This window comes from Aethalodelphis obliquidens, unplaced genomic scaffold, assembly GCF_003676395.1.
Source record: "Aethalodelphis obliquidens isolate GAN/ISIS:26980383/991018 unplaced genomic scaffold, ASM367639v1 scaffold8, whole genome shotgun sequence".
Lineage (NCBI taxonomy): Eukaryota > Metazoa > Chordata > Mammalia > Artiodactyla > Delphinidae > Aethalodelphis > Aethalodelphis obliquidens.
The window spans coordinates 61163983-61189996 of NW_020837952.1; the positions used below are offsets into that span (position 1 = coordinate 61163983).

The window sequence follows — 26014 nt, forward strand, 5'->3', positions numbered from 1 at the left end:
ACCCTCCCAGGGGCCTGGCACCTTTGTCCCGCTATGGAGGGTCGGGAGCAACTTCCGTTCAGCCCTTTTAAAAGTGTACCTTGGGGAGGTCACTGCTGACCAGCGTGCAGGGCCCTCGGTAGCACCCGCAGCTCTGTCGTCGGCCTGCTGCAAGATCTTGGGCCAGTCTCTCCCCCGCTGTGAGCCGGTTTCCCCACCTGCCGCACCATCTCTTTGACCTCCACCTGTACCGTCGGGTGGGTCTCTGGAAGGTTCGGAGGGGCCAGGTGTGGGGTAGCTGCTCTGGGCGTGTGAGAGTGTTCCTGGGCTTTGAGCTGGGATCCTCTGCCTTGTGAGGAGGTCACGTGGTGGCAGGTTCTGTGGCCGTTCAGAAGGACCAGGGTGGAAGTGCTTCCAGAAGGGCAGAGGCCCCTCCCGGAGGGAGCTTTACTATGTGTTGGGTTCCCAGAGAATGCAAACAAAGGTTTGCTGCCTCTTTCTCCTTTTTTCAGTTTTCCAGAATCATGTTAATGAGCGTCTATTCCTTTTGCAACAGAAAAACAAAATTTAAATTACAAAACTAGCCACCTGGCCAGAGTGAAACTGACCCGCCCCGATTCTCACTGCATGTTTTCCCCAAAGGAGAGATGTTAACACGAGGCACAGGCGGTCACAGTGAGGGCAGCACCGTGGTCCTGGTGCATTTTGGCCATTTAAAAGGAGTAGAGGCCACTTAGGGGGAGGTGGTGCTCTGATGCGGGGTGCCCCCCCCCCCCCCCACCAAGAGGCGGGAGGCAGAGCCTGTCCTCACGTCTGGACATCTGGACGCACGTTAGGGATGTTCTGAGTCTGATGCCTGGAAATGAATCTGTAGGGAAAGCGGGCCTCTGTTTTGTCATCACGCTAGAGCCAGGCCGTTATTTCGCCGTTCCAGACACCGCCCTCGTCCATGACAGACCCCATGTAGCGGATGTGCGTCTGGCAATGGCCGGCTTTTCCGGAACCGACTTGGCGATCACCCCGGTGGTGACGGTTGCCTTTTGTGAGGACCTACTGTGTGTGCCGGCCAAGCTCTTGGGAATTCCGTGTTCGTTCATTTGCTCTGATGTCAGCTTCAGGCGGTAGGTGTAAACGGCCCCTTTTTAAGATACAAAACTGAGGCTCAGAGAGGCCAGTTTCCTGAAGACCACACAGCCCGGAAGGTTCTCTGTGACCTGTTCGTGGGCTCCTCCCCAGGGCTAGCAGGTCTGCCACTAGAGGCTGTGTCGACTTGAGCTCACCTGCACCCTGGCCGCACTGCCTGCCCTGGTAGCCGTCGGCTCCCCAAGTCCCTACTGGAGCTATTGTGGCCCAAGTGAAGTGGCAGAGCTGGGGACCTACCCCCGGTGTGTGCATCTGGCAACTCAGGGAGGCTGGAGGACGTGGACCGGAGGCTCGCTGGCCGACCTCTGGCTCCTCCTGACCCATCTCGGACCCCTCCGAGGGCTTGGGGGCCCGGCCGGCACAGCATCGCCCAGGGCCAGGTCCCAGCGCTTCCCACGGCATCTCTGCACATACGTTGAGGGGTGGTTTCTGCACGATTCGTTAGGAGCTGGCGTTTGCAGGGAGGGTGTTTCTCCTACGTGTGACCTCTGAGAGAGGCCAAGTTGAATGCTGAAGACCAGTGTTGACAAGGCAGGGCTGAGCCCTCTGGGGGTGCGGCTGGGCCGTGGGCCTGGGCCCTGAAGCTCGGCTGATATCAGAGCTCCTGCTGGCGGCTCAGAGCCTCCTGCCCGAGGCCTGCGCTCAGCTGTGTCCACGCAGGCCCCAGCCCCGGCAAGTTGGCCAGCTGTCAGACAAGAGGCTGGGAGAAATGTCTCCAGGCACCAGAGTGCAATGACTTGTCTCACGTCCTCGAAGTGCCCTGGGGGGCGGTCAGCAGTGGACGCGACCATCTGCTGAGCCCCACTGTGCGTGGGCACAGCACGTGCGTTGTCTAATCACGTGTGTGAATCTGAGGAGGTGGCATCACTGTTCCTTTATTACAGATGAGGAGACTGAGGCTCAGAGACGTGAAGGGGCTCGTCCAAGGTCACAGGACAGAGCTGAGATGGGAACCCAGCGGCCTCCAGCCACGCTGTAGATGGACGCAGGAATGTTCCGCAGGGCAGGGGCGAGGAGGGGCCGGGGTGAGGTGGGGGTCAGCCTCCGGGGCATCCTGCTGGGCCTGGTGCCGGTGCCAGCAGACTCTGCCAGCCTCCCTGGGCCAGAAGCTTCCAGAGGACAGAACCGCCTCTGGTCAAAGAGCCGCCAGATGGCCTGGGCCAGCGCTGCCATCCAGGTGGCCACGTCGTGGGGCACGGGCTGCGAGCAGTGCCGGCGCCCGGGTGGTTCTGGGGCAGGGAGGAGGGAGCATTGTTCCGAGCCAGCCTTGGGTTTGGGACTTTTACTCTCGTCACCTGTAATGTCACAGCCCTACGAGGTGGACAGGCTGTCCCACGTCACAGGGTAGGAAACTGGACCAGAGAGGGCAGTCTTGTGCCTGGAGCCACACAGCAAACAGGGGCAGCAGGTGTGGCTGACTCCCCCTCACTCCCACTCCCCCACAACCTGCCTCATAGATCCTGGAATATGGGGGGCTGCCGTTCGGGGTTCACTAGTGACCCTGAGACAGGCTGAGGCCCCTGGCCACCCTTCCAGCACACGATGTGGGCCGGCCCATCGAGAGAGGGCAGGCGTGGAGGCTCAACCCGCCCCTCGGGGGCGCGATGCACTCCCAGGAGAGCTTCAGAGGCTCCGAGGGCAGGGGACGCGCCGTGTCCGACCGGAGCACGCAGGCATGGGGAGCAGGCCAAGGGCGCTGGTGTTGCCAGGCGCCTCTTTGTGCCAGGTGCCGGACCAGGGAGCCCAGAGGTCGCTCAGCCTGGTGGTTCCGTGGTTGCTGTTGGGCACGTGGGTGAAAGGATCCGGGGGCACTGAGTGTCCCGGAGAGAGGGCATCCTGTAAACGCTGCCGTGGGGTCAGACGTGGGGGGTGCTCCCTGGCCCCAGCACGGTCCCGTGGCCGGCTGTCCCAGTGAGTTTTCTAGCCATGGTCACGTGTGGCTCCTGTGACTTTCAGGTATCCAGCCAGGGCCCCAGAGCCGCCCCTGCCCCTGCAGCCGGAGCTCCACTCACCTGTCAGGACAGAAACCCCGTCCCCGCCGGGTGCGCACAGCGGGCGTGGGGTAGCCCGCGGAGCGGCCGGCATCCACCTCCCCTTGCTCTCCTCTGCTGAGCGTGGCCTTCTGCTGTTTCCCCTCCCGCAGCTCCTGTGCCCTGGAAGCCTGATTTCTGACGCCAGCGTCAGCTAGAGGAATATCGACCTAGGCTATCTGCAAAAGGGGGGCCTCAGCGGCTGGGCCTGTGGGGTTCAGCGTGCCGCCCACAGTAGTGCCCCTCTTGAGCGCCAGCCGGGCTGTGCTCGCCGTCCAGAGGGAAGAGAGTGGGTGGAAGTGCTGTCGGCCCCCCCGTGCTGTTGGAGGGTCCCTGGTCTGTGGTCTCTCCTGGGTGGGCCCCAGAGCTGTTGCCCCATCGCCCAGGTGAGGTCACTGGAGCTACCCCAGCCCAGGTGCCGCCCGGGAGGGGCCGTCAGAGGGATCCTCACCGGGCAGTGGGGGTTTGTTCAGCCCATCGCACTGTCAGGAGAGACAGGGAGGGAGTCCAGCCGTCCAGGCAGGGCTGTGCGGCCTCAAGGCCATCCTTTCTTAATGGAGTGGCGGTGGGGGCGGTAGGTGCTCCCCTCGACATAACAGGATGGTGACGTGCTCACCAGAAGCCCGTGCAGGCTCTGTGCGGTGGTGGCAGCCAGGCCTGGGCTGACCTCCTGGCCCCCAGCTTCTCTCGGAACCTGCACAACGCTCTGGGCCGCAGACCTGGTGGTCCCCGTACTACAGTCGGGGAACCTGAGGCCGCGAGAGGCGCTGGGCAGCGTGTGTGGGGGAGGCACCCAGAGCTGCATGACGCGGGGTCCTGAGGCCACGCCGCGTGTAGACAGGGTGCAGAGGGCTTCCAGGTTCCCGTCTCTGAGCACCTTATGAGTCCCACGCGTGTCCCAGAGGCCCTGCTGCCGAGGAGGGCGCTGAGCTGCCTGGCGGTACCTGGAGAGACTCAGCCCGACGGCTCCCTGCCCGGCGCCCGCACAGCTCTCACCTGTCCGCAGGGAGCTCGGCCCCGGTCCGCCGGTGACAGGGACGCGCTCCTGAGAGGACCGGCGTCTGTGGGAGCCACACACCTGCGCCTGGGCGCAGGCAGGAGAGCGTGGGGTCACCAGCACGCTCCCGGGGCCTTGGCGCCCAGACCCACCTTCCTCCTGGCCACCCCGTCACACGGGGCCTGGGGCAGAGGCCTGAGAAAGGAGTGGGGCCTGGGTAGCTGCCCCGACCTGTGAGTCCAGCCGAGGCCCAGCAGAATTCCCAGTCATGGAGGCTCAGACCTCCGTCTGGATTTGCTGTTTTGTTGTCACCGAGGACGAGCCATCCCTGCTTTGGGAGAGCCTGTGCACCTTTGGCGGCCGGAGCCCGGGGCAGGACTTCTGGGCCTGTGCTTAGCCTTCGGGGCCTTGGTGTGCACGGTTGCTCGGTCCTAGGGTATGCCCTCACTGGCACATTCGGGAAAGACCCAGAGTCACGTCTGCACTTTCTGTTCCTAGGTATTGGGCATTGTTCGACGAGCGAATGGGGACGTTTCCATGCCTCCTGGGTGCCGGGCACCGTGCTAGCCCTGAGGGTCACACCGCTGCCTAAGAGGTGGTCCCTGCCGCAGAGCTACCTGCCTGTGGGGAGACAGGGAGTGCGAGTGTCCGTGAGCTGATTTCAAGGGACCCCCAGCCTACCGCTAGAGCTGACCTATGGCTCCCGGTCCAGGAGGCCCCCCTGGGGGAGGTGACCTAAAGGATGGGTAGGAATTAGGCCTTTGATGGCAGGCCAACATTCTGGCCCCAGGGAACGGTGGGTGCCAAAGCAGGGCCGGAGTGAAGGGGGCAGGGGTGCCGTGAAGCGGCGACCTCGCTCTGCCAGGAGCAGGCGCCTCGAGTCTCGCCAGCCCCCTTCCTCTGCAGACGCTGGAGGATGTGCGTGGCTGGGCTGCAGGGGAGCCAGCGGTCGGGGTTTGAGTGTAAGTCCAGCACCAGGGGTGGCAGTGGGGCAGCCAGACGGTCAGACGAGGTTTTCTTTGCGGTCCTTCGCCTCTAAGGCCCTTAACCTCTGGGCGCCGAGGCAGCTTGTGGGCAGCACGCAGCAGGCTAGGCCCATCTGCAGGTGCGGCATGAGGGGGTGAATGAGCGGTGTGGGGAGAGGCCGCACTGAGCCCCCGCTCGTGCTCGGGCCGGGAGCCACCAGACCTGCGGAGCTGACTCCTCGGCCACTTCATTTCTTGCAGAACATGGCTGGTCCCAGAGCACCCCCGAGAAAGTGCACACCTGTCGTGGCCTTCAAAAGACGCTCCAGGACCACACGGCCAGGTGGACGGTGTTTGCCCTGCGTCTGGGTGGTGAGGCAGCCCAGGAGGTGAGCAGCCTGGCCGGGAGGGGAACATGGACCCGGTCTTGGGAGACCCCAGCACCAGCCCCTTCCTCGCAGGCCCCAACCTGCAGCCAGCCGGGCCCACCCTGCCCAGAGTTCCCGAGGGCCGGGCTCGGCCTGGCCCCCGGCAGGTGGAAGAGATCCCGCTCCGCCACCAGGAGCGAGGGAGTAGAGCAAAGGATTCCCTGTCCACTCTGGTCCCGCCAAGCCCCGCACCTGCCCTGTGGCCCGATTACGGCGCTGGCCGGCTGGCCTCCTGGAAGCAGATGGAAGCAGGGAGGCCCCACCCAGTTCGCTGGCACAGAGACTCCCCTGAACCAGCTCTGTGCTGTCAGCGCCCATGGCCCCCAGCCCACCTCTGACGAGCCGTCCAGCTGGGTGGGCTTCGTTGGTGCCCTGAGCCTCGGTTTACCCGTCTGTAAGACTTAGGCAGGAAGACCTCCTAGCAGAGTTTGGGGGTGCACAGCCTAGAACACCCGTGGCTTCGGTGAGGGCCTGGGGGTGGGACACAGCCTTTGCCCCCGAGAAGCAGCAGGGGTTTATAACCCACCGAAAGACAGAAAACTCCTCAACGTGGCGCTCTCCTGGCCTCCTCTCCCTTCGCCGGAGCTCAGCAGGGCCCGGCCTCATCTATTCGTTACCTTGGGTTTATCGTGCTGGGGGCTGGGTGAGAGGAAGGGGTGGGTCGAGGCGAAGCCAGCTCCTGCCCCGTGCAGCGTGGGGACTTGTGGCAGCCTCTGCTCCAAGTGGCCAGGGGACTTTGTTAGCAGCATCTCTGAGGCAGCCAGGAGGGTTTCAGTGGCCCAGGAACCCAGGCCTGCTGTGGCCACGTGGCTTCGGGTCAATTTCACAGGCTTGGGGAGGGCATGGAGGTGGCCCTGTTAGCAAGGACGCTGCCAGAGGTGGCTGAGTAGGGAGAGGCGACCGCTCTGGGTCCTCAGGATCTTAGCAGCTCTACGGGTGGTCGTGGGTCTGTTTGCACATCACCGGGACAAGGTGCCCACCTGCCGGGGGGTATTCCAGACCCCCGAGGTTCTCTGTCAGTGTTACAAAGCGTCTCCTGGGACAGCATCTGAGGGCTCATGGGAATGACCACACTGTAGCAGAAGACTGAGCCACAGCCTAGGGTCAGACTGCCGGGCCCCAGCCTCACCCCACCTTCCCTGCCGTGTGATCATAGGGAAGCCATGGCCCCTGCCTGGGGTTCTGTTTTCTCATTTGCAAAAAGGGCGTCCCTACTTCTCCCTGCCTCCTTACCAGACACCAAAGAGCAGAAGGGGATGCCAAACCTGGCTGAGAAGCGGGGGTCTGGCTCGGGACCAATCACAGCCCACCACTTGCAGAGATGAAGCCTGCTACGCACACGGCCCTCACCAGTCGTATAGGCAGGAAGGGAACTAAGGTGTTATTTGTTTTCTTTTTTCTTTATGTCGTGCCACATTAGAAATATATGTGTGAAGCGGCTTAGAGCAATATTGACAATGCAGAAGAGTAAAAATAAACAGCTGAGGAAATTGGGGCAAAGGGAAAATCGCAGGTAGGCCTAGAGAGTCCATGTCATGTAGGCATTTCCCAGTTCTGTCAGTTCAGCTCTGAGCTTCCTAGCAGCCAAAGCAAAGAGGGAAAGACTATCCCTTGCAGGAAGTGCTGTTTAGGGAGTCCTGTCTCAGCACAGTGATGCTGAGAGAGAGCTGCCTGGTGCAAACACTCAGGGTTACCCCAGAGGCCCCAGTGAGGCCGGGCAGAAAGAGAGGGAGGGAACTCCCTCATGCTCAGCACAGCTGCACCCCTCCATCATCCTGAGCATCTCACACCTTGTTTCATTTAGTTCTCCCAAACCCTAGAAACCTAGGTTGAGAGAGCGGCAGTGAGGACCCCCAGCCCTCTCTGAGCCTGACTTTGACCTTGTGTCTCTCCGTCCCCCAGATCTACATTCTTGCAGCCACACCTGCTGCCCCTTGGAGAAGGTGACCCCAGAAAACCAGGGTGTTTCAGCCCCAGTGTTTTGGGCACAAAGTCACATTGATGCAATGGTCTCCTGGCCGATAACGTCCCCCTGCGAGGCTCTGAGTGACCCCTGAGCTGTGCTGGGCCTCGCGGAGTCTTAGGGCAGGGTGGGCCAGAGCCAGCAGGGTACAGATGCAGGGCGTGCACCCCGCACACACCCAGGGCTCCTTCCCAAGACTTACCCAGCACCTCTCTCTGCTCCCAGGTCTCACCCCTTCTTCCCGGCACCCTGGTCCCTGGCTGACACCTGGAGCTTGGACGACCGTGCCACCCTCAGGTCAGCGCAGCGTTTCGAGCTCCCCACCCCCTTCCTCCAGGCGCCACCCTGGGCTGGGCATGCCTGAAAGGACACACGCACATGTGTCGCACACGCATGTGCACACACGCGCACACGCCCACACGGCCTCTGGAGGATCGCTGGGCGGGTACTTCTCTCACATTTGCTCGGGCTCAGCTGCGGGCGCTCCCCCCGCGCCTCTGCCCTCCCACCAGCCTCTTTCTGCGGCCGAGGGACCAGGGTCAGTAAGGAGTGAGGGGCTCGCCCAGGTCTCACCCCGGGAAGCTGGACCCGTGACGTCTTCCTGGCCCCCCCTGCACATAAGCTGAATGAACCCCCTTTGCAAGGAGGCAGCCACCGCAGGGCTCCGGGGTGGGGGGGCTGGGGCCAAGCGCTGGGGACCAGTGACTGCTGGGCAGAGCTCAGGGGCTCGGCAGGTGAGGAGGTCCCAGCCTGCCCCTCCGCCTCGTGCCCTGCTGGGGCTGCGGTGCTCAGAGTCTACTGGGCCCCCCGCCCCCGCCCCGCCCCCTAGCACCAGCCCGCCGTGCAGACTGTCAGGCCCACTTGGCTGCTTGCAGCCTCCTGGGGAGTCTGTGGGGCCGTGAGGGTCGGGGCCAGACTGGCGGCGTCTCCCTCCCCTCTGTTGCCATGGCCAGGGGCAGGCCTGCCTCCCAGGGCTGTGTGGAGAGGACCCGGGACCCCTCTGCCATCTGGGTCTCATGTGTTTACAGGTCCAGCTTGCCCGCCAGACTCCGCAGACACCGCCCCGGGGCTTTTGTGTCTGCACGCAGGGCATGCGCCAGCCGGTGCCCGAGGGTGGGGTGGGACACGGGTAGGGAGGGGGGAGGTGCCCCCTGGGGACATCAGGGACAGAGGGGAAAGGGGGACATGAGGGGGTATAGCATGGGAAAGGAAGAACAGAGCAGAGGCAGAGAGCAGGGCTGGGCACAGGGAGAAAGGAGACCCAGCAGAGACTGACCGCGCGGCTGTGTCTGGGAAGACGGTGCCTTCCCGGCTTTGCTCAAGGCCTTCTAGCACAGGTGCTTTTCTCGGCGCCCGCCGGGAGATCCCCTCAATGTCCCACGGGCAGCAGTGGCAGCCTCCTGGGTCCAGATGAAACGTAGGCACTGAGAGGTGCATCCCTCACACAGGCTCGGGCACCCGAGTGAACCGGGGACCGAGCCCCAGGCCCTGACGGACACTCGCAGGAGGCCACGAGGGCACGTCCCCAGGAGTGGGGAGGGGCTCCCGGGCCAGGGCGCTGGTGGCTGTGTGAAGCGGCCGAGGTCCAGGACATACTGTGCGACGGATGGGAGGTGGGGCCAGTGCGCACAGTTGGGGCTCACTCAGTGCTCGTCCAGGGCCTGAGGAACCACCAGGACGACCACACAGCCCGGTCACCGCAAGGACGAGTGCGTGCCCGGGGCTGGCGGGGAGGGCCGCCCCTCCGTGTGTGCACACCCTCCTCGTTGCACCCGGGACCACCCTGTGCACCCAGAAATGGGAGCTTGGGGGCTGGGAGCAGCCCAGCTCCGGCCTCGTCTGGGGTTCTGGAGGTTCTTTGGGGGCCAGGCGAGCCCTTTGGGCTGCTGGCTTGGGCTGGGAGAGCAGTGAAGGGTTAGGGGGACAGTGACTCACTTGGTGGGGTTTGTTTTCGCACCGACTCGTAATTGTTCTCCTGTGAGTCTGCCCGGACTCGGCCCAGGACGGGAGAGGTCTGGGCCTGGGCGGCGCCCCGGCCTCTTTCCCTGCCCCCGTGCCCTGGTGCCTCACCCACGTTGGGCAGCAGACAGGAGCCACGTGGGCCCAGTCAGCACCCTGTGCTGGCCAGTTTTCTGAAGGGAATTGTCCCTGTCCTCCCTGGCACCCTGGGTTCCTGGGATAGAGGCTACCCCCGTTCGTTCTTTAGGAGTTGGCGTGAATGTGCGTTCACGGGAAATCAAGGCTTGGGCGATGGGCCCCCATCGCCCCATGGCAGAGCCACGTTCGGAAGCTGTATCTGCTGGGCCTAATACGGCCCCGTGTGTAGGGCCAGAGCCTGGAGAAGGGGCCCCACGGCGATGCCAAGACGTGACCCCCATCTGCTCTGCAGATGCACATGTGGTACCTAATCTTTTCACCCGTGGACAAAGGGGGCCTCCAAGCCTAAGGGGCAGGAGTTTGTTCTAACATCAAACATCCAAGTGTCCTTTATTTAACCAGAGAGAAAAATTAAGGCCCTAAATACCTGGCACTTGGTCTTTTTTGGTCCCGGTGAAGACACTGACAAAACGCAAAAGGCCGGCTTCCGCTCAGGGCTTAGCTGTTGGCGCTGAGCAGTGCTCTCTGGCTGGGTGCGGTGGACCCCGGACGGGAGGAGGACGGGGGCAGGGATGCCCACCCTGAAAGCCACGCCTGGACCAGGTGACTTGGATTGGTTGGCTTTCGCGAAGCACTTTCTGTCCTGTGGGCCGGGCCCCGAGCCCACGCTCTTCCCGCGCAGGTCAGTCTTCACGACAACCCTGCCAACGGGCATCTTTCGGTGCCACTTTGCTATGGGGGCCGAGGCTCAGGGAGGTCAAGGGCCAGCCCCGGGCCACTGAGCCAGGAGCGAGCCGCCCAGCAGGGGAGGTGGAAACACCTCCGGGCTCTGGGAATGCGTGGCATCCCCGAGGTGTCGGGGCTGCCACACATCCCGAGAGGCCGTCTCCCTGGGGGGCAGGCTGAGCGGGGGCTGGGGGAGGGCTGGGGTGGCCCCCAGTGTGGACTAGAGAGTTTATAAGGGGTCTCCCTGCTGGAGTGAAGCCAAGAGGCCCTCAGACCCAGTGACGCCGGGGCTGCTGCCCGTGCAGCCCGGGTTTCCTGCCCCGGCCTGAGCTCAGCTGGGTACTTGTCTTCAGACGTTTCCCCTGTCGGAGGCCTTGTTCCCCAGAAGCTCAGCTGTGTCCAGCCCTGACTGGGGAGAGAGCAGGCTCCCGCTCTGTCCCCCGGGCCCGGCTCTGGGCTGCCCTTCTCCAAGAACACGGCGCCCGCTCAGCCTGGCTGGCCTGGGGGAACTGGGGAGCCAGAAGGCCCTTGGCCGTTCACCCCGAGGAAGGGAAATTGAGTGTCTCAGGTGGGGGCTCCCTGGGGTTACCCAGGACAGGGGGTTCTGCTCTCTCCTAGTAGCGAGACCTCAGGCAGGTAGGTGGAGACGTCTCCGGGTCTTCGTTCCCTCATTCCTGTAACGCCAGGGAGGCCGATGACGCCTGTGCTGGCGGTGTGACTGTGGGGAAATAACTTAGCCTCTCTGTGTTCATTCCCTCACCCCCAGATCAGGTTGTAATGAGGACTGACGGAGCTCCCCAGTGCGATGGGCTTGGGTCAGTGCGTCGAGCGTTCCAGGGGACAGGGTGTTTGCCCTTCCCCGGTTTCCAACGGGGAGTGTGTGCCCCAGGAAGTGCTACTACGTGTATTTGCAGCAATATCGGGCCAACAGGGATTCGAACCCTGAGCCCTGTGGCTGGGATGCTCGCTCTGCCCCACTGAGCTCCCCACCCCCGTGGGGCAGCCCGCAAGGAGCAGCCACTCCCGGGGGAGGTCTTCGGGGAGGACGGTTGTTTGGTTCGTGCCTGGGGGGTTGTCAGTACAGCGGTGGTCATACAAGCGAGGGGGACAGTGGCTCCAGCGCTCCGTGCCATGCTGAGTCACCCTTTAGAAAAGGCACTGGCTCCCCCTAATTCCACTGTCTTGTTCCTTGACCCAGGCCCCTCACCGGCTCCTGACCTGCCCGTCTCCGTCAGAGCGCAAGGCCAGCCGTGCCCCCCGGTGCGTGAGTAGCACCTCCGCTGACGGTTGCTTTTCGAGGGCCCCACTGCTGCCCGCGGCCTGGGTCAGTGCACGGCGACCCCCTGGGCCTGTCTACCCGTCTTTCAAGTGGGATTGGTCTCGATCCTGGGTTTTCGCCCTGCACAGGCTGGGAGGGATGGCCGTGGCTGGACCCAGAGCGTTGCCTCTGGTCTCCGCCTTACATCTGGGGTTCTGAGTGAGATGCTGTCTGCTGGGGCCGTGCGGAGGGGGCTCCCCAGAGCGGGTGTGAGGCGTGCAAGCAGTACAGGAGTCTTGAGGCTTGGGAAGTGGCCGGTGCTGCAGGGGGTGGGGAGGGCCCTGGCCCTGCATCCCTGGGGTGGGTCTTCCCCATGTCCCTCGGCAGCCACCCCTGTGCCCCCTGCACTGGACAGGAAGGAGGTGCCAGCCTGGACCATGGGGTGGGCTGTGCTGGGACGGCCCCAGAACACAGGACAGCGCCTTGGGCCACCTGGTCGAGGCTGCCCCGCCCTCAGGCCAGTGAGGACACATACCCCGTCAGTCAGGAGGGCATCAGGGCCGGTGTCTCGGACATAAGCCTTCCCAGGGACCGCCCGGAGCCCCCCGAAGGGCTGACAGGGCTTCTGGCAGCGGGGTGATTGGCAGCTCGGGCGCGAGGATGGTTCTGAAGAGGGTGCTGCCTGCGCCTCTCCCTGGCCCGGCCCTCCAGGCGGGACTGCTTCCCAGGTGGACTTCCTCATCCTGCCAGGCCGCCCTGCCCGCCTCGCCGCCTTTGTCTTCCCGGTGCCGTCCGCCCTCTCGTATGCGAGGCTGAGGCCCAGCGCAGGGAGGGGACCGCTGCCCTCTGGCCCCGCGCGGCCTTGGCCGTGGCCACCCCGGGCTTGGCACCCGCCGACGTCTCGGTGAGGCGTCTGGGAGCCCCGACCCTGCCGCCCCAGACTTCCCCGCTGCAGACCACCCCCAGGAGAGCCGTTGTGAAAGCCGCACCCCCGGAGGGAGTCCCTGGCGGCCGGTGTGGACAGTTCTAGAAATGATGGGGTGGGGGGAGTGGACCCCCGGACACGCCGCGCACGGAGGCAGCCCCGGGCCTCTGCCGGCCTTCTCACCCCCTTTCCTGCCTGAGGGCCTCGGGGCTCTGGGCCGGGCTCCGGGGCTCCCGGTGTTCAGTCGGGCTTCCAGTGCCCCCTGTCTTTAGGAAGCAGGGGCGGGGGCTTCCTGGGGGAGGCGAGCTCCCTGCGGAGCGAGGCGAGGCAGCGGCGCTCTGCAGCTGCACTTCCCCTGGGGCCTGGGCTGCAGAGCGGGGTGAGCCTCAACGCCCCCGCAGACCAGACCCTGCGACCTCAGGCCCCCAGAGCGCTGGCCAGGCCGGGAGCAGCGGCGCCTCCGTCAGCGCGGAGCTCTCTGCCTCCTGCCGTGCCCGCTGCTCTCGAGCACCCGGCGATCGCAGGGGAAGCGGCCGCGGAGCAGCCCCTGGGCGTCCAAGGAGTCCTGGCTGCAGGGCCTGGAGGGCGGTCGAGAGGAGACGCCACTGACCCAGGAGCCAGCCCAGGGCAGGGCCCCGGCGGCCATGGCAGGTGGACGGGGAGCCGCCGGCGCCAGCGCTCGCCGGCAGGGCCCCGCGACGAGGTCCTCCGAGGGCCGCCCGCGTGCTCTCTGGAGGAGGTTCACGGAAACGTCCGCGTAGAGAAGCAGGGGTTTGGAGGAAAGTGCGTGGTTTCACAGGGACTGTGCCGGTTTCTCTGGCAGCATGGGGCTTGCCAGGTGGACTGAGGGCAAGTTCTGCCCTGTGTTCTCTGGGTGACCAAGGTCAGGTCCTCGCTGGACAGCACACGTGTAGAAGAGCGCACAGTAGGGCCTCAGGAGCGGCGGGGCAGCTTCCCCAGACACCTATGGCCCAGCCAAGCCTTCCAGGCTGGGACAGTCACGGGACGAGGCCCAGGTTTTTCCCGGACAGCCTCGCCTCTCGCAGTTCCCGGAGAGAACATTCCGTCACCATGAAGTGGGGTTTGCTCAGCTCCCCCGGCCCGGCCCGGCCCGGCCCGGGGAAACCCAGCCAAGGACGGGATGGTGTAATGCCCAGACCAGAGCCACGGGTCCACATGCTAGGCCAGGCCCAGAGCCCCCCGGGGGGCCCGGGAGCCCCGCAGCAGAAGGGCCCTCCTGAGGGGCTGCTGCCAGGTGGGGCTGCCCCAGAACACGGTTTCACACTGGGCGTTTTTAATGACGTGGTTGCATTTGGTTCCCCCTCTCTCCCTCCCTCTCCTCACCTTGTGACCCAGAATGCGGCTTGAGCTGAGAATATTTTCAGATAAATACACGCCTTTGAGGTTAAAACTGTTGCCTAATGGTTAGGCACCAGATGGAGACGCCCACAGGCTCAGAAAGGGCTCTGCCTGCCGGCTCTTCCCTCTGGACTCTGAGCAAACCCTGCCGCGGTGAAGAGCGGCTTCCCCTGGTGATCCCCCCCTCCCCCAACTGGCGCAGAGGCACCTGGACCTTCCTCCCGACAGCCCTGGCATCCTTGCCCTACTTTACAGAGGAAACGGCGGAGGCCAGAGGTGCTGATTAACTTTGCCCGAGGCCCATTGCCGGCTGGGGCCAAAGCAGGGGTCAGAACTATGGCCTGGCAGCCCCTAGAACCACCTATCCCCACCCCCACCCCATGCCCATGGCCCCCATGGGTGCAGGTATGTCTGTAGAGCAGGGCTGGATCCCGTTGCCTGGGCCATCCGGGCCTCCCCGGCCAGCATCAGGCCCCCAGCTTCCTGGATGCTAGGACTCTTGTGGGCTTTCAGACTCGCACATCTGTGGGCAGTGACACTCGGCCCCCGGTACGTGTCTGGCCCCTTCCCTGGGGAGTGGACATTTCCCATGCCTGGCCACCTTCCACCTATGAGCTTGGAGCTCTCTGGGGACAGGAGAGCAGGGAGCCAGGGGCGGGGCACAGACTCCCGGGATGGGAGACCCCGACCCAGAGCACACGGGCGTCTGTCTCGGGGAGGCTGGGCAGGAAGGGAACCAACAAGAGAGCACCTGGGGCCCCTGGGAAGGAAGGCAGGCCTGGGGTGGACCCCAGGGGGCTGGCGCAGGGGCTTCTGTCTGGAGGAACCACTTCCCCACCTGCGTGGCCTGCGCCGCCTAGAGGTGTGCAGGGCCGTGGGAAGAGCCTGGGGTCAGAAATCCGGCTTCCAGTTCTAGTTTTGCCCCTCTGTCCCTGAGGGGCGCTCTTGGGGGCAATGAAGCCACTGGGCCCCGTGCTCAGCTGAGCTGTTGGAACCTGAGGCAGAAAGAGGAGTTGGTAACCATCCGTTGTGCCCTTATTTAAGTTTGACATCCTTATATCGTGGGCCTCTTTGCATTTTTAAAACATTTTGTGTTGAAACGTTTGTCTTGATTCCTGAGTTTGGTGCCCCGTTCAGTGTGTGCCCGGCCCTGCCCGGCGCACGATGGGCGCACAGCCCCCGCCCGGCCCGAGCTGGCCTCTGCCCGGTGCGCACGTCTCGCTAACTGTATGGGCCGTGTTCGCACGCAGACCCGGCCCCCGGACGCCACCCCCGCGCCTTTTTCCCAGACTCCATTGTTGGCATGGCTTGCCGAGCAGACACACTGGCCGCTTTATGGGGAGAAACCTAATCGGGGCAGCAGTGGGGGGGCGGCCATGGGGGGGTCCCGGCTCCCGGTGGCCCCAAGCCAAGCCCGAGGTGACTGCAGGGTGACACCGTCTGTCTGCCTCGCTCGCTCCAGACATCCGCCTGGCCCTGAAAAGGCCACCTGCCCACTGAGGCCTCCCACACACCTGTCCCCGGCTGGCCTGGCTCCTCCCAGCCCGGGCCTGCCCGGCGCCCTGCCCACAGGCAGACGCTGGGGACTGGGGCTGAGCCGGCGGTGGCAGATGGCAGGGCGGCTGCTGACTGCCCGCTCCCCGCAGCCCTGCTCAGGGAGCCTCTTCACGCCGCGTTGCCTGCTCCTGCCACCGCCCCGTCCAGGCTGACTGGGAAGGGTCCCTTCGGAGCTCTCAGACCCCTGCCATCCCGCCGGAAGAAGGGAGGTCTCTGCCGTCCCTCCCTGGGCCAAGACCCGTGGTCGCTTCTAGGACCGTGGGGCAGGAGGGCCAGCAAATCACGTCCCCTGGCACGTGGGATTGGGGCCACTTCCCAGCTCAGAAATGTCTCCACGATCAGGTCACAGACCCAGAAATGTCAGGGCTCCTTCATCCCCCCAAACCTGGGTTGTTGGCTAAAGGAAGAGCCAGCTTGTGTGGGAGCTGTGCCTTGGTGGGTAAAGCCAGGGTTCAGGGGACCCTGCCGGGGGTACGGTGTCTGCCGCCTGGTCACCTGGATAGGCTGTGAATGTGTAGGAGCCCGCCTGGCCCTCATGGAGGGAGAAAGTCCCCACCGTCCGTGGGCACCTTCACGGGCACCGCTTACGTCAGCTACATGGCTGCCGTGGGTCTGGGTGTCCAGGCGTGAGGCCTGGAGCTTAGGAGCGCAAGGCCCAGTCCCAGAACCAGGGCAGAGCTAGGATTCGTCTGGGCACCACTGCCCTCCCGATGGGCAGTAAGAGACGGGCACGTGTGTGGGGAGCACGGGGTCTTCATGGCAAGGAGAGGAACAATGGGACGGTCCCTCCTGGCACAGGACAGGCCAGGGCAAGGGCCGAGAGGTGCGGGGAGCGGGGGGCTGACAGACGGGTGGGGAGGGTGGGGGAGGGCTGCCCAGGGCATTTTCCTGCTCTGGGAGGCTGGAGGGGGACGTGAGGGGGGCCAGGCTGGGCGGGGCGCAGAGGCGCGGCAGCACAGAGACGTGAGCCCTGGTGATGGACAGTCTGGCCTCTGGAGCGCTGAGGGAGAGGGGCCAGGACAGGACCACCGCAGCCAGATGGGCTAATCTTCCCATCCCTGTTAGTGGCCAGGAACACTGAGGCTCAGTGGTTGGCCCGTGGCAGGGATGGACAGACCCAAGTAGGTCTGGCTCCAAGTCCAGCGTCTCGGGCTCAGCCTCAGAGGCTCTGCAGCTGGCCAGCAGGCCGGCTGTGTGCTCGTGTTACACCTGTGTCCCTTCCCTTGTGCTGGTCCCGGGAGGGCACCTGGCCGGAATGGGCCGGAGCCAGGTGGGGTTGCAATTCACTGAGTGAGCCCTGGCTGAGGCCTCAGAGCCTGGGTCCTGGGCGCCCCTTCCCCGGGGCTTCTGCTCTTGGGACGATCCCAGGCCTCGCCTGCCCCGGGGCAGGAGCGTCAGCCTGTCGGGAGCCTCCGCTGTGAAGTGGGGGGTCTGGCTCCTCCTCCCGGGTCCTACTAAGTGCCAGGCGCACAGGAGGTGGGCACACGTCCCTTCTCCCCTGGGCACCCCACCCTCCAGGCCCCAGAGCGTCGGTGTGAGCCTGCTGGGGCGCTGGCCACCCAGCACGGGAACGCCGGCGGCCCTGGCCATTCAAGGACGAGGCCTGGGTCTTGTTCACCTCTGACCCAGCATCGTCCAGCACAGGCAGCCACAGAGGCCGTTCTCTCTAGGCCTCTGCACAGGGCGTGTCCCCAGGCGAGAGGCCGTGGTGAGACGGGCTGGGCTGAAATGCGGGACCTGGAGCAGGCGGCCAGGCAAGTCCAGGAAGGAGGCACGGAGCGGCCGCTGGAGGGGCATAGCTGCGGCTCTTCCAAACCTGACGCCTGTGACTTTCTTCTAAACCCCAAACAGGTCAAGAAGTGGCACTGAGATGGGAGCATCTATCCGAGGCCAGCCTTACTCAACGGTGAGCCGAGCGTTAGGGCTCGCGGGGACACCTCACAGCTGTCCCACTCTTCCCAGCCCAGCCAGAGCCCACAGGAGGCCTCGCCCTGGGCCCTCGTGCAGGAGACAGGCGCACCCCTGGCCTCGGTGTGGGTGCACGGCCACTCCTGCTGAATGCCCAGAGGACTGTCACAGGACACAGGACAGCACAGGTGACATCTGCACTGCACGCCCTTCCCACCATCCTTTCTCTGGGAAGCACGGGGGAGTTTGTAGTGGGGAGGGATGTGGTCAGAGCTGTGTCCCACGATGCACTTGTGACCTCAGGCTGGACGTGGCCTGACAGAGCCGTGGTCTGCCGCAGGGTGTCTGCATGGAAGAGGAACGCAGGCCCCGCCTCCCTGTGCACCGCGAGGGCCCGTCGCCCCCTTTTCTCCAGCCGTCCGCTGCGATCCTAATACACAGGCCGCTGATGTCGACCTGAGACGCACACAGGTGAGTCTGGCCTGGAACAGAAAGGCTGAATGAGGGGAACCAGTCACATCTGCTTCTCCCAGCTGGGCTGGGGGTCGGGGTGCTTGTGGTGACAGCCAGGGAGGACCGGGTGTGTGTGTGTGTGTGTGTGTGTGTGTCAGTCTCCCCCCTCTCTTTCCCTGCCTCTCCCTACCCCGTGGAGCCCAGCCCGGGGCTGGGCTGGGGCCCTCATGGGGTCAGCACTGCAGGCTCTGGAGCTGAAGCCCCGACCCAGGGGAGGGCAGGCGGGTCTGAGTAGTGGCACACGCGTGGGTTCCAGCCCAGTGTTAACTACGGGCGGCCTGGCAGCCACTCGGACCCCCTGGGAGCAGCTGCTGCAGGGACCCCGCCTCTCAGTGAGGAGGTCCAGGCCCACGAGGGCCGAAGAGGCGTCGGAGAAGCACGGCGGGGAGGCCGGCCCGGCTTCGCAGCCAGCTCCACTTGCTGGGCTATCCTGCCCCGTGCCGCCCTCAGCCTGCTAGGGCCAGTGGTCGGAGCCAGGGGGCCCCTGCAGCCTGAGGCCGTTGGAGGTCTCCGGGGCTAAGTTGGGAGCCAGAGCCCGCGCTCAGGGGCCTCCTCAGGGTCACTCCGAGACATTCGGCAGCACCCTGGCTGGGCGCCGTGTCCTCGGCCTCCCCAGCGATGAGGCTCACGGCAGCCGCTCACCCCACGGGGCGGCTGCACCAGGCTGCCCGTCCACAAACACAGCCAGAAGCTGCCTGCCTGGACCATGCATCGTTGCCAGGATGGGGGTGCGTCGAAGGAAGGCCCTTGGTCACCCTCTCCTTGCCCCCCGTCCTAGAGGCTGGCTGGCTCTGCCTGGAGAGTCCTTAGGGACACCCTGGTCCTGTCCACAAGCCAAGAAGTCCAAGTGGAGGCCAGGAGACGGGACCTCGAGGCCCTCTCGTGAAGATTTCCTTCTGGGGCCTCAAGGAAAGACAGGGTTGCCAGTGAGCACAGGCCAGCCAGGTCTTGGGGGGCAGGCTGCGTTGGGGTGTTGCTGGCCCAACTCCCAGGTGACTGCACCTCAGTGTCCCGCGCTAGGTGTGGGCCCTGGTGTCCTCATCACTAGCGGAGGGTTCTGGGACCATTTCGTGCCTCTCGGGGTTCAGGGAGCAGCAGTGCCCTGTTTATTGGGACTGGGCACGAGGCCCCCTGTGCAGTAGTGGGCGAGGCCACGCCGGGGAGAGCCCGAGGGCAAGCCCTGCCCCCTGCCTGGGACCCATCCGAGCCTCAGCTTCCTCACTACGAAATGGCATCGGTGATCCTAGCTTCACCAGGCCAGTGAAGACCAAATGGCACAGACCAGCCTTTCCTGGGAGCCAGGTTCCCTTTTGGAAAGTAAGAATATTCTATAGCCTCTCCTGAGATGGGAAAAGCCCAGGTCACCCTGGATGGTGGGACCAGACCAAGCAGAGCCCACGGGGAGGGAGTCCACACCTGTCCAGTGGGTGGAGGTGTGTCCTGGGGCAGCAGGGAGCCAGGGGTGGGCGGTGCCGTCAGAGGTGGGGGCCAGGTGGGCATGCGTAGCCCCTTTTGGACATGGGTTGGCCTCTAGCAGATGACAGCCTTCCTCCCAGTGTCACCGGTGCAGAAGTCCCTTGGGGACACCATGGTCACGCATCCACTCCTGTCCAGATGGGACTGATCCCATCACCTGTAGCGCTTTTCTGAAAGCCACATCGCACGTTTCCCTCCCTCCCTCTCTTCCCTCTTTCCTTCTCCCTCCCTGGTTGGTGGTTGTCTCCTGTGGGGCAGCTCCCAGGGTATGCGGGCCCTCTCCTGACCCGCCTGCCAGTCCCCGTGCCCTCAGCGCCCCAGCACAACCCTGACCCCCGTCCACCTGCTGCTCTCCTCCTTCCCCCTCCAGGAGATGCCTCTGGGAGCCATGATGTCCCTCCAGGCGCCGAGACTGACGGCCCTTTGGGGTGAGGTAGTAGGTTGTATAGTTTGGGGCTCTGCCCTGCTATGGGATAACTATACAATCTACTGTCTTTCCTGAAGTGGCTGTAATATCGACAGTGGACAGCATCCAGGACCCTGGCTGCTGGAGGGGGGTGCGGTGGGCAGGGTGGGGGGTGGGGACGCAGCCTCAGCAGGGTGGGCGCAGTGGCTGCCGGGTGGTAAGTCTGACAGGCCTAGGTTCCACTTGTTGTGTGACCTGGGGCCCTTGACCTCTCTGGGCTTCAGTTTCCTTATCTGTGAAAGGGGGCGGATGAGGGCTGAGGGCAGTACCGTGTGAAGTGTCCAAGGAGGGCAGGGCTCAGAGTCGACCTCTCCCTCTCCCCACACTGCGCTGAGAGCCGATGGACCCGACGGGCAGTTTGGGCAGCCCACCCCTCCACCGTCCACATCCCCGTGCCCCACATCAGGCTCTTGGGCGGCCCCCAGCCTGGACTTTGCCCTCAGATGCATCCCTGCGGCCGGCACTGGGCACCGGGAGGAGTAGCCTCGGGCCCGAGGGGGACGGGCCAGCTGAGGCTTGGCTGGCGTCACAGCCCAGCACCCCAGGGCAGCCCACGGGGTCGGCCTCGATCAGCACATCCCCCGAGTCCACAGCCTGCCCAGCTCAGTGTCAGGCCTCTGGTCAGCGGAGGGACGGAGGCCAGGGCTCCCCTCTCCCAGGCAGGGAGTGAGAGGAATGTCCTCGAGCCCACGGCAGCCCTCGTGGGCACGAGCCCGTTCCACCCCCAGCAAGCGCAGGTGGACTGGCCAGCGTGGGGACCAAGGCGCCGTCTACACGTCCCTCCTCCCCTGCGCCTGCCCAGCCCTCCAGCTCGGCTCTGGTGGCTGCAGACCACCATGAGGGGCCGGGGCTGGGCCGGGGGCAGCGGCAGGATGGCGGACCCTCCCAAACCCGGGCACCGGCGGGGTGAGGTAGTAGGTTGTGTGGTTTCAGGGCAGTGATGTTGCCCCCTCGGAAGATAACTATACAACCTACTGCCTTCCCTGAGGGGCCCAGCGTCGTCCCACGGGAGGGCCGCCCCCGTGCTCCGCAGGGGACTCGGCAGATGACTTGGGGGCCTGAGCCCAGGCCAGGAGGGTGGGAGGCCGCCCTGTGCACACTCAGATCTCAATAAAAGCTGCTGTGATGGGAATCTGGAGTCTGCCCCTGTTTGTTCTGGGAGCCCAGGGGCGGGCCGTCTGCCGTGGGCGGTGTGGGCGTGGCCTGACGGGGGAGATGCCTCTGGGCCACCGGGGGTCACCGGACCCTAGTCCGCCGCCCCCACAGCCTTCGGGTCTTCCTGATGGATTCAGTCCTGGACCCCGGACCCCCGCGCAGCCTGCGCCCCACTCACACCCGCTTTGAGCACAGCTGTGGGACCCAGGCCCCAGAGGCGTCACTCGGCCCGCAAGGGCCCCCTTGCAGGTGGTGCGGACCCCAGTCAGCAGCTCAGAGCACAGTCCAGGGCCCGGTCCCCGAGGCCACCCCAGACCCAGTGCTTGACTGGGGCCCGGAAGTTCCCGTCTGCCACGCCCAGCCCCCCTAGGCCAGTGTCCGGGGTAGCCCTTATTTCGGGTGTCCATCCTGGGCTGACTGCCATCCCAAGTGTTCACTCACGTTTCTGTCGGGGGTCTTAGGCTCTCGTGCTGATGGCTGCTGAAGCCCGTCCCCACAGTCACAGCCTGGGTGTCAGAAGAGACCCGTCTGTGTCTGACCCAGCGCCCAGAGCACCCTTGGGGGGAGGTGCTGCCACGGCTGCGTCCGATCCCCGTCCCTGTGCCCACAGAGCGCAATGAGCTGCCATCTGCCCCAGCTGGAGCAGCCCCCCGTCACCCCACAAGCCCCTGCAGAAGAGAACTCCAGGCTGGCTCTTGCCAACGGCCCGGGGTACACAGAACGGGACACCACTGCAGCCTCCAAGTGCCCAGCGCCTGAGGGGACAGACAGGGCTCGGACAGGTCCAGGTCCCAGGCAGTGGTCTGGGACGGGGACCCTGTGACAGAAGCCAGAGGAGGCTCCTGCTCCAGCCAGGGTCCTGGAGGGAGGAGAGGTGGGCTGAGCTGGGCACCTCTCAGCCCTGAGTGCAGCAGCCTGAAGCATTGGAGGGACCGTCCTCCCCTCCCACCATGATGACTGTCCCCAAGCCGCTATCTCTGCCCAAGCCCCCACCCATCCCAAGCCTCCTGTCTGGCCCACCCAGCCCGGCATGGCCACGCCTGTGCAGTCCAGCACCCCCTCTCCAACCCGACACCCCTCCGTGGCCCACCTGGCCTTGAGGAGCTGCTGCTGCACTATGGGTCAGGGGCCACGGGAACCCAGAGCAGGGGTCCCAAGGGGCAGAGAGAGCTTTCTAGAGCAGGGGCCATCTGAGCTGGGTCTTGATGGCTGTGTAGGAGTTTGCAGCTTGCAGTTTGCTGGCTGTGTAAGTCATAAAGAAGAGGCCTTCACAGTGGAGTGCCCCATCTTCTCCTCCCCCATTGTCCTCTGGGACCAAGGCAGGTGACAAACTCGGGCACTGTCCACCTCCTCTTCTTTGCCATGTGGTCAGTCAGTGGCAGAATCTGGCCACTTGTGTCCCCTGGACATCATTTCTGTGCCTCAGGTCTCTCCATCCCCACTCGCACTGCCAAACCTCAGAGCCTCTTGGAGCAGCCCCTCTGCCATTCTTCTGGGCACAGGGGGCACTGGGCCCCCTTGTGAGCGGACCTGCCCTCACACCTGTGTACACCCTCACCTGGACCCCTCCCTGCCCCTCCTGCTGATCATGGCTCTGCACGCACAGCTCCTCTCCTCTGAATGCCCACAGCTCAGCACTGCCTTGGGCCACGGTAGCCCATGTCTATCTGAGCTGACCGTGACCGTTTATACCCCGAGTTCAGCCTTTCCTCTGGCGCTCCAACAGTGCTCGGCCCTGTAATCAGGGCTCGTGTCCTGGTGGGGAGCAGTCCGGACACACAGCAGCCACTGCCATGGTCAGTGCCATGACGGGGGCCACCCAGGGTCTAGAAGAGCCCCGAGGAGTCCTGGACCCAGCTCTGCAGTCAGGGAGTGGCTTCCTGGAGGAGGTGACACCTGGTTCACCCTGTGACCCTCTCCACCTTCCAGCCAACCAACTTCCAGCCTCTCCTCTGCCACCAACTGGCCGACCCTAGAGACCAACAGGACCGCAGATGTGGGCCCGAGGGGCATGGGGGCAGGGTGCTACCCATCATCTGATCACCAGTGACGTGCGGAAGCAGTTTCATCCCAGAACAAACTGGATGAAGTCAGTATGGTCAAAGCAGCTAATTTGTTTGCGGGGCCCTGCGAGGCGGCAGAAAAGGCCCAGCTTTGGGGGCAGAGGCCTGGGGCAGTCGCTCTACTCACCAAGCCTCTATTTCCCCATCCTACATCATAGGGGGCTGTTGGATGTCAGGAGATAGCGGTTGCGAGAACTCAGTTGGGGGGCGGAGGGGTGTGTGGGAGGCACTGAGCGGGAAGGCGAGAATGGCAGGGGAGCCCTGGCCCGAGGCTGGGCGCCTGGTGCCACCTGCTGCCTAGCCAGGGAGTGGCTCCTGGCCCGGCTTGGGCCCTGGGTCTGGTCAGCAGGTGAGCAGGGTGGAGAGCGGGCTGGGGGGCCCTGAGGGCTCGGCACCCCCAGACTGTGTGCTCCCCAGGCAGGCCAGGACCATGGTCAGAGATGTGGATGAGTCAACTTGAGAGCGGCTCAGCTCAAGGCCATGGGGCGAGCGAGGGACCAAGACCCTGGAGGTGGTCCCTGTCCCAAGGCATGCAGAAGCCGGGCCCCCTCGGCCCCCTCCCAGCTGAGACAGGCCACCGAGGTGCCGCGGCTGTTCTGCAGGAGAGAGGTCTGCATGTCCCTGCTCCTCCTGGGAGGTGACTCATCAGAGAGTCTCGAGGGACTTCTGGGGTGTTCAAGGCGGGGCCTTTGATAGGCCGTGGGCCCTTAAGGGGCCTTAAGGGCCACCTCTGATCTTGGACCCCCGGGGAGGGATGGCAGAGCCACTCCAGCATCTAGACCCTACAGACCGGGGCTGAGACAGGGCCCGCCTGGCCTTGTGGGCACGGAGTGACCAGGCCGCCACCCAGGGCCGGGACTAGGGTGAGGTTGCAAAGGCCCAGCATCTCAGGGGCCCTCAGTCTCAGGGTGACACGGCACCCGCAGCCTGCCCATCAGCACGGTGGGCACCGAGCCAAGACCCACATACTATTAGGGGCCCATGAAGCAGTTTCGCTTCAGTTCCTTTCAAAGTTTGAAGGAAAAATGAAAGCAACAATACTGACTGTATATTATATGTAATATACAACATATGTAGCGAATGTATATAATAATTTGTCCTCTATAGCATATAGCATCCATAATAATGAAACTAGCTTGCATTATATTCGTTTTTGCACCACCTGGTCATAAAACGTGTTTTTAATCTCTGTGATGGAAGAAGCACCCGGGAAGGCAGAGTGCCCCCAACTCCCACCCCACGAGTCAGCCTGGGCCCCGCCTACGAACGTGGCCACTGTCCTGCCGCCCTGAGAGGCTGAGCGCCTCCTTCAGTTTCGTGTCCTGGGAGCCTCACTGGCCCTGGGCCCAGCCCTGCTCTCATCCCCCTTAGTCCCCCCTTTCCTGGCCAGCCAGCGGGAGGCCTGGGCCACGGCCAGCTGGGCGGCCCCTGCCATCGGACTCTGCGTTTCCCGACAGCGACACCGTGTGGCGGCAGCGGGAAGAGGCGGCCGTGAGCTCGGAGCCGCCACCCCTGCCGGCAGCCAGGGCGGTGGAAGGGGATGACCCCTCCCGGGCCCGGAAGCCTCGGGTTCAAGGTCAGCCCAGGGGAGAGGGCCCCAGGAGCGCTCCCTGCGCCTCTGGTGTGCGGGGACTGAACTGCAGACTAATAACCGAGCGGCACTTACCCCGCACCCCCTGCCGGCTCCTCCACGCTCCGGCTGTACCCCTGCCATGGCCCCAGGTGGCACAGCGGGCAACCTCCTGCTCACTGTCAGCATCGCTGCCCCCCATCAGCGCCCCCTCCTCGTGGCCACACCCACAGCAAACCTATGAGGACCAGGGCCCCCTGCCAGGGATTCAGACCCACATCTGTCTCCCCAGGCACCGCCTGCTGGCCCGAGGCCAGGCTTTCTGCAGGAAGGGAGATGGTCCCCAAGCTGGGAGGATGGGGCACTGGGTGGTCTGGAAACCCCGAGATGGGGGTGGCCCATGCAGAGGAGCCTGAAGGGGAAGCTGGGGCCGCAGTGAAGGCCTCAGACACCAGGCGAAGAAGGCCAGGTCTTGCTCTTGCTGCGGCCCGTGGCCGCCTGGCAGACTTCACGCCCATCAGTGTCATTTCGCAGAGATGGGTCTCCCTGATGCTGTCCCTCCTGGATCAGGCAGGGCCTGAGGGGCCAGGGTGGGCTGGGGGGCCTGGGGACCTGGGGGAGTCCCCGTGTCAGCAGGGTAGAGGTGCTGAGCTCAGCCTATTTCTCTCTAGAAGGGGAGGGGGCGGCACCAGGTTACACGTGTCAGACCTGGACAGCTGGAGGACTGAGATGGGCCAGGAGGGGAGGGCCTTCAGGCCTGGCCTGCTCAAGGGGCTCCAATCCCACCATAGCGCCAGCTGTTCCAGAGCCTGAGGCTGTCTCCTTCCCTCAGGCTTCCTGCTTGGGGGCCCAACTTCACCATCCACACTGACAGCAAGTGCGCCTGACCCCAAGGCTCCCGTAGCCTCCTGGGCTGCCTGTTGCAGAGGTGGCCCCAGCTGCGGTGTCTACATGGCCACCAGGACTCTGTGGAAGGGGTGACTTGTGCAAGGAGGGGAGCAGAGGGCTCTAGCCATTGGTGTAAATAGTCTTGAGTCAGCCCCCGCTGGGGCTCCACGTGCCAGGGCGACGTCTCTGGTCCTCAAGGAGGGGCTGCTGTCCTGAGCCCATTCCATAAAGGTGGACATTGAGGCTTGGAGAGACACAGTGACTCTCCCAAGGCGACACAGCAGGCCAGAGCAGAGCTGGGATGGCGACCAGTTTGTCTACTCCGGGGCCTATAGCTGTCCTGCCCCCCCCATGGTGTCTTCCTGCCTGTGGTGGCGGAGGGGAAATGGAGGTGCAGAGAAGAGACGAGTTCTGGAATCCCTTCCCTGTAGCCAAGGAAGCAGGCCAGGCCCAGGTCTGTCCCAGGTGCCTCGGCCGCTGGCCTCGCATGTGAGAGTCCACCCTAACAAGAGCAAAGTGGCTGCCTGTGCACCAGACATCTGGTCCCT

General features: G+C 64.6%; 1 protein-coding gene across 27 annotated transcripts in view; it reads left to right on the forward strand.

Moving 5' to 3' along the window:
- LOC113621156 (killer cell lectin-like receptor subfamily G member 2) overlaps positions 1-20922 on the forward strand; it is a 65900-nt gene extending 44978 nt beyond the window's left edge. For 6 of the 27 annotated variants that reach the window (XM_027107979.1, XM_027107974.1, XM_027107972.1 and 3 more), the window contains 5 exons: positions 5376-5503; positions 11527-11588; positions 17279-17523; positions 17676-17806; positions 19695-20922. In XM_027107979.1, coding sequence (XP_026963780.1) covers positions 5376-5503; positions 11527-11588; positions 17279-17523; positions 17676-17806; positions 19695-19826 — 698 coding nt within the window. In that variant the 3' untranslated portion in view covers positions 19827-20922. Of the gene's footprint in view, positions 1-4014; positions 4745-5375; positions 11689-17278 lie in introns of those variants that run through there. The other 21 variants (XR_003433083.1, XR_003433077.1, XR_003433079.1 and 18 more) reach the window with 17 other exon arrangements.
- The last annotated feature ends 5092 nt before the right edge of the window (positions 20923-26014 follow it).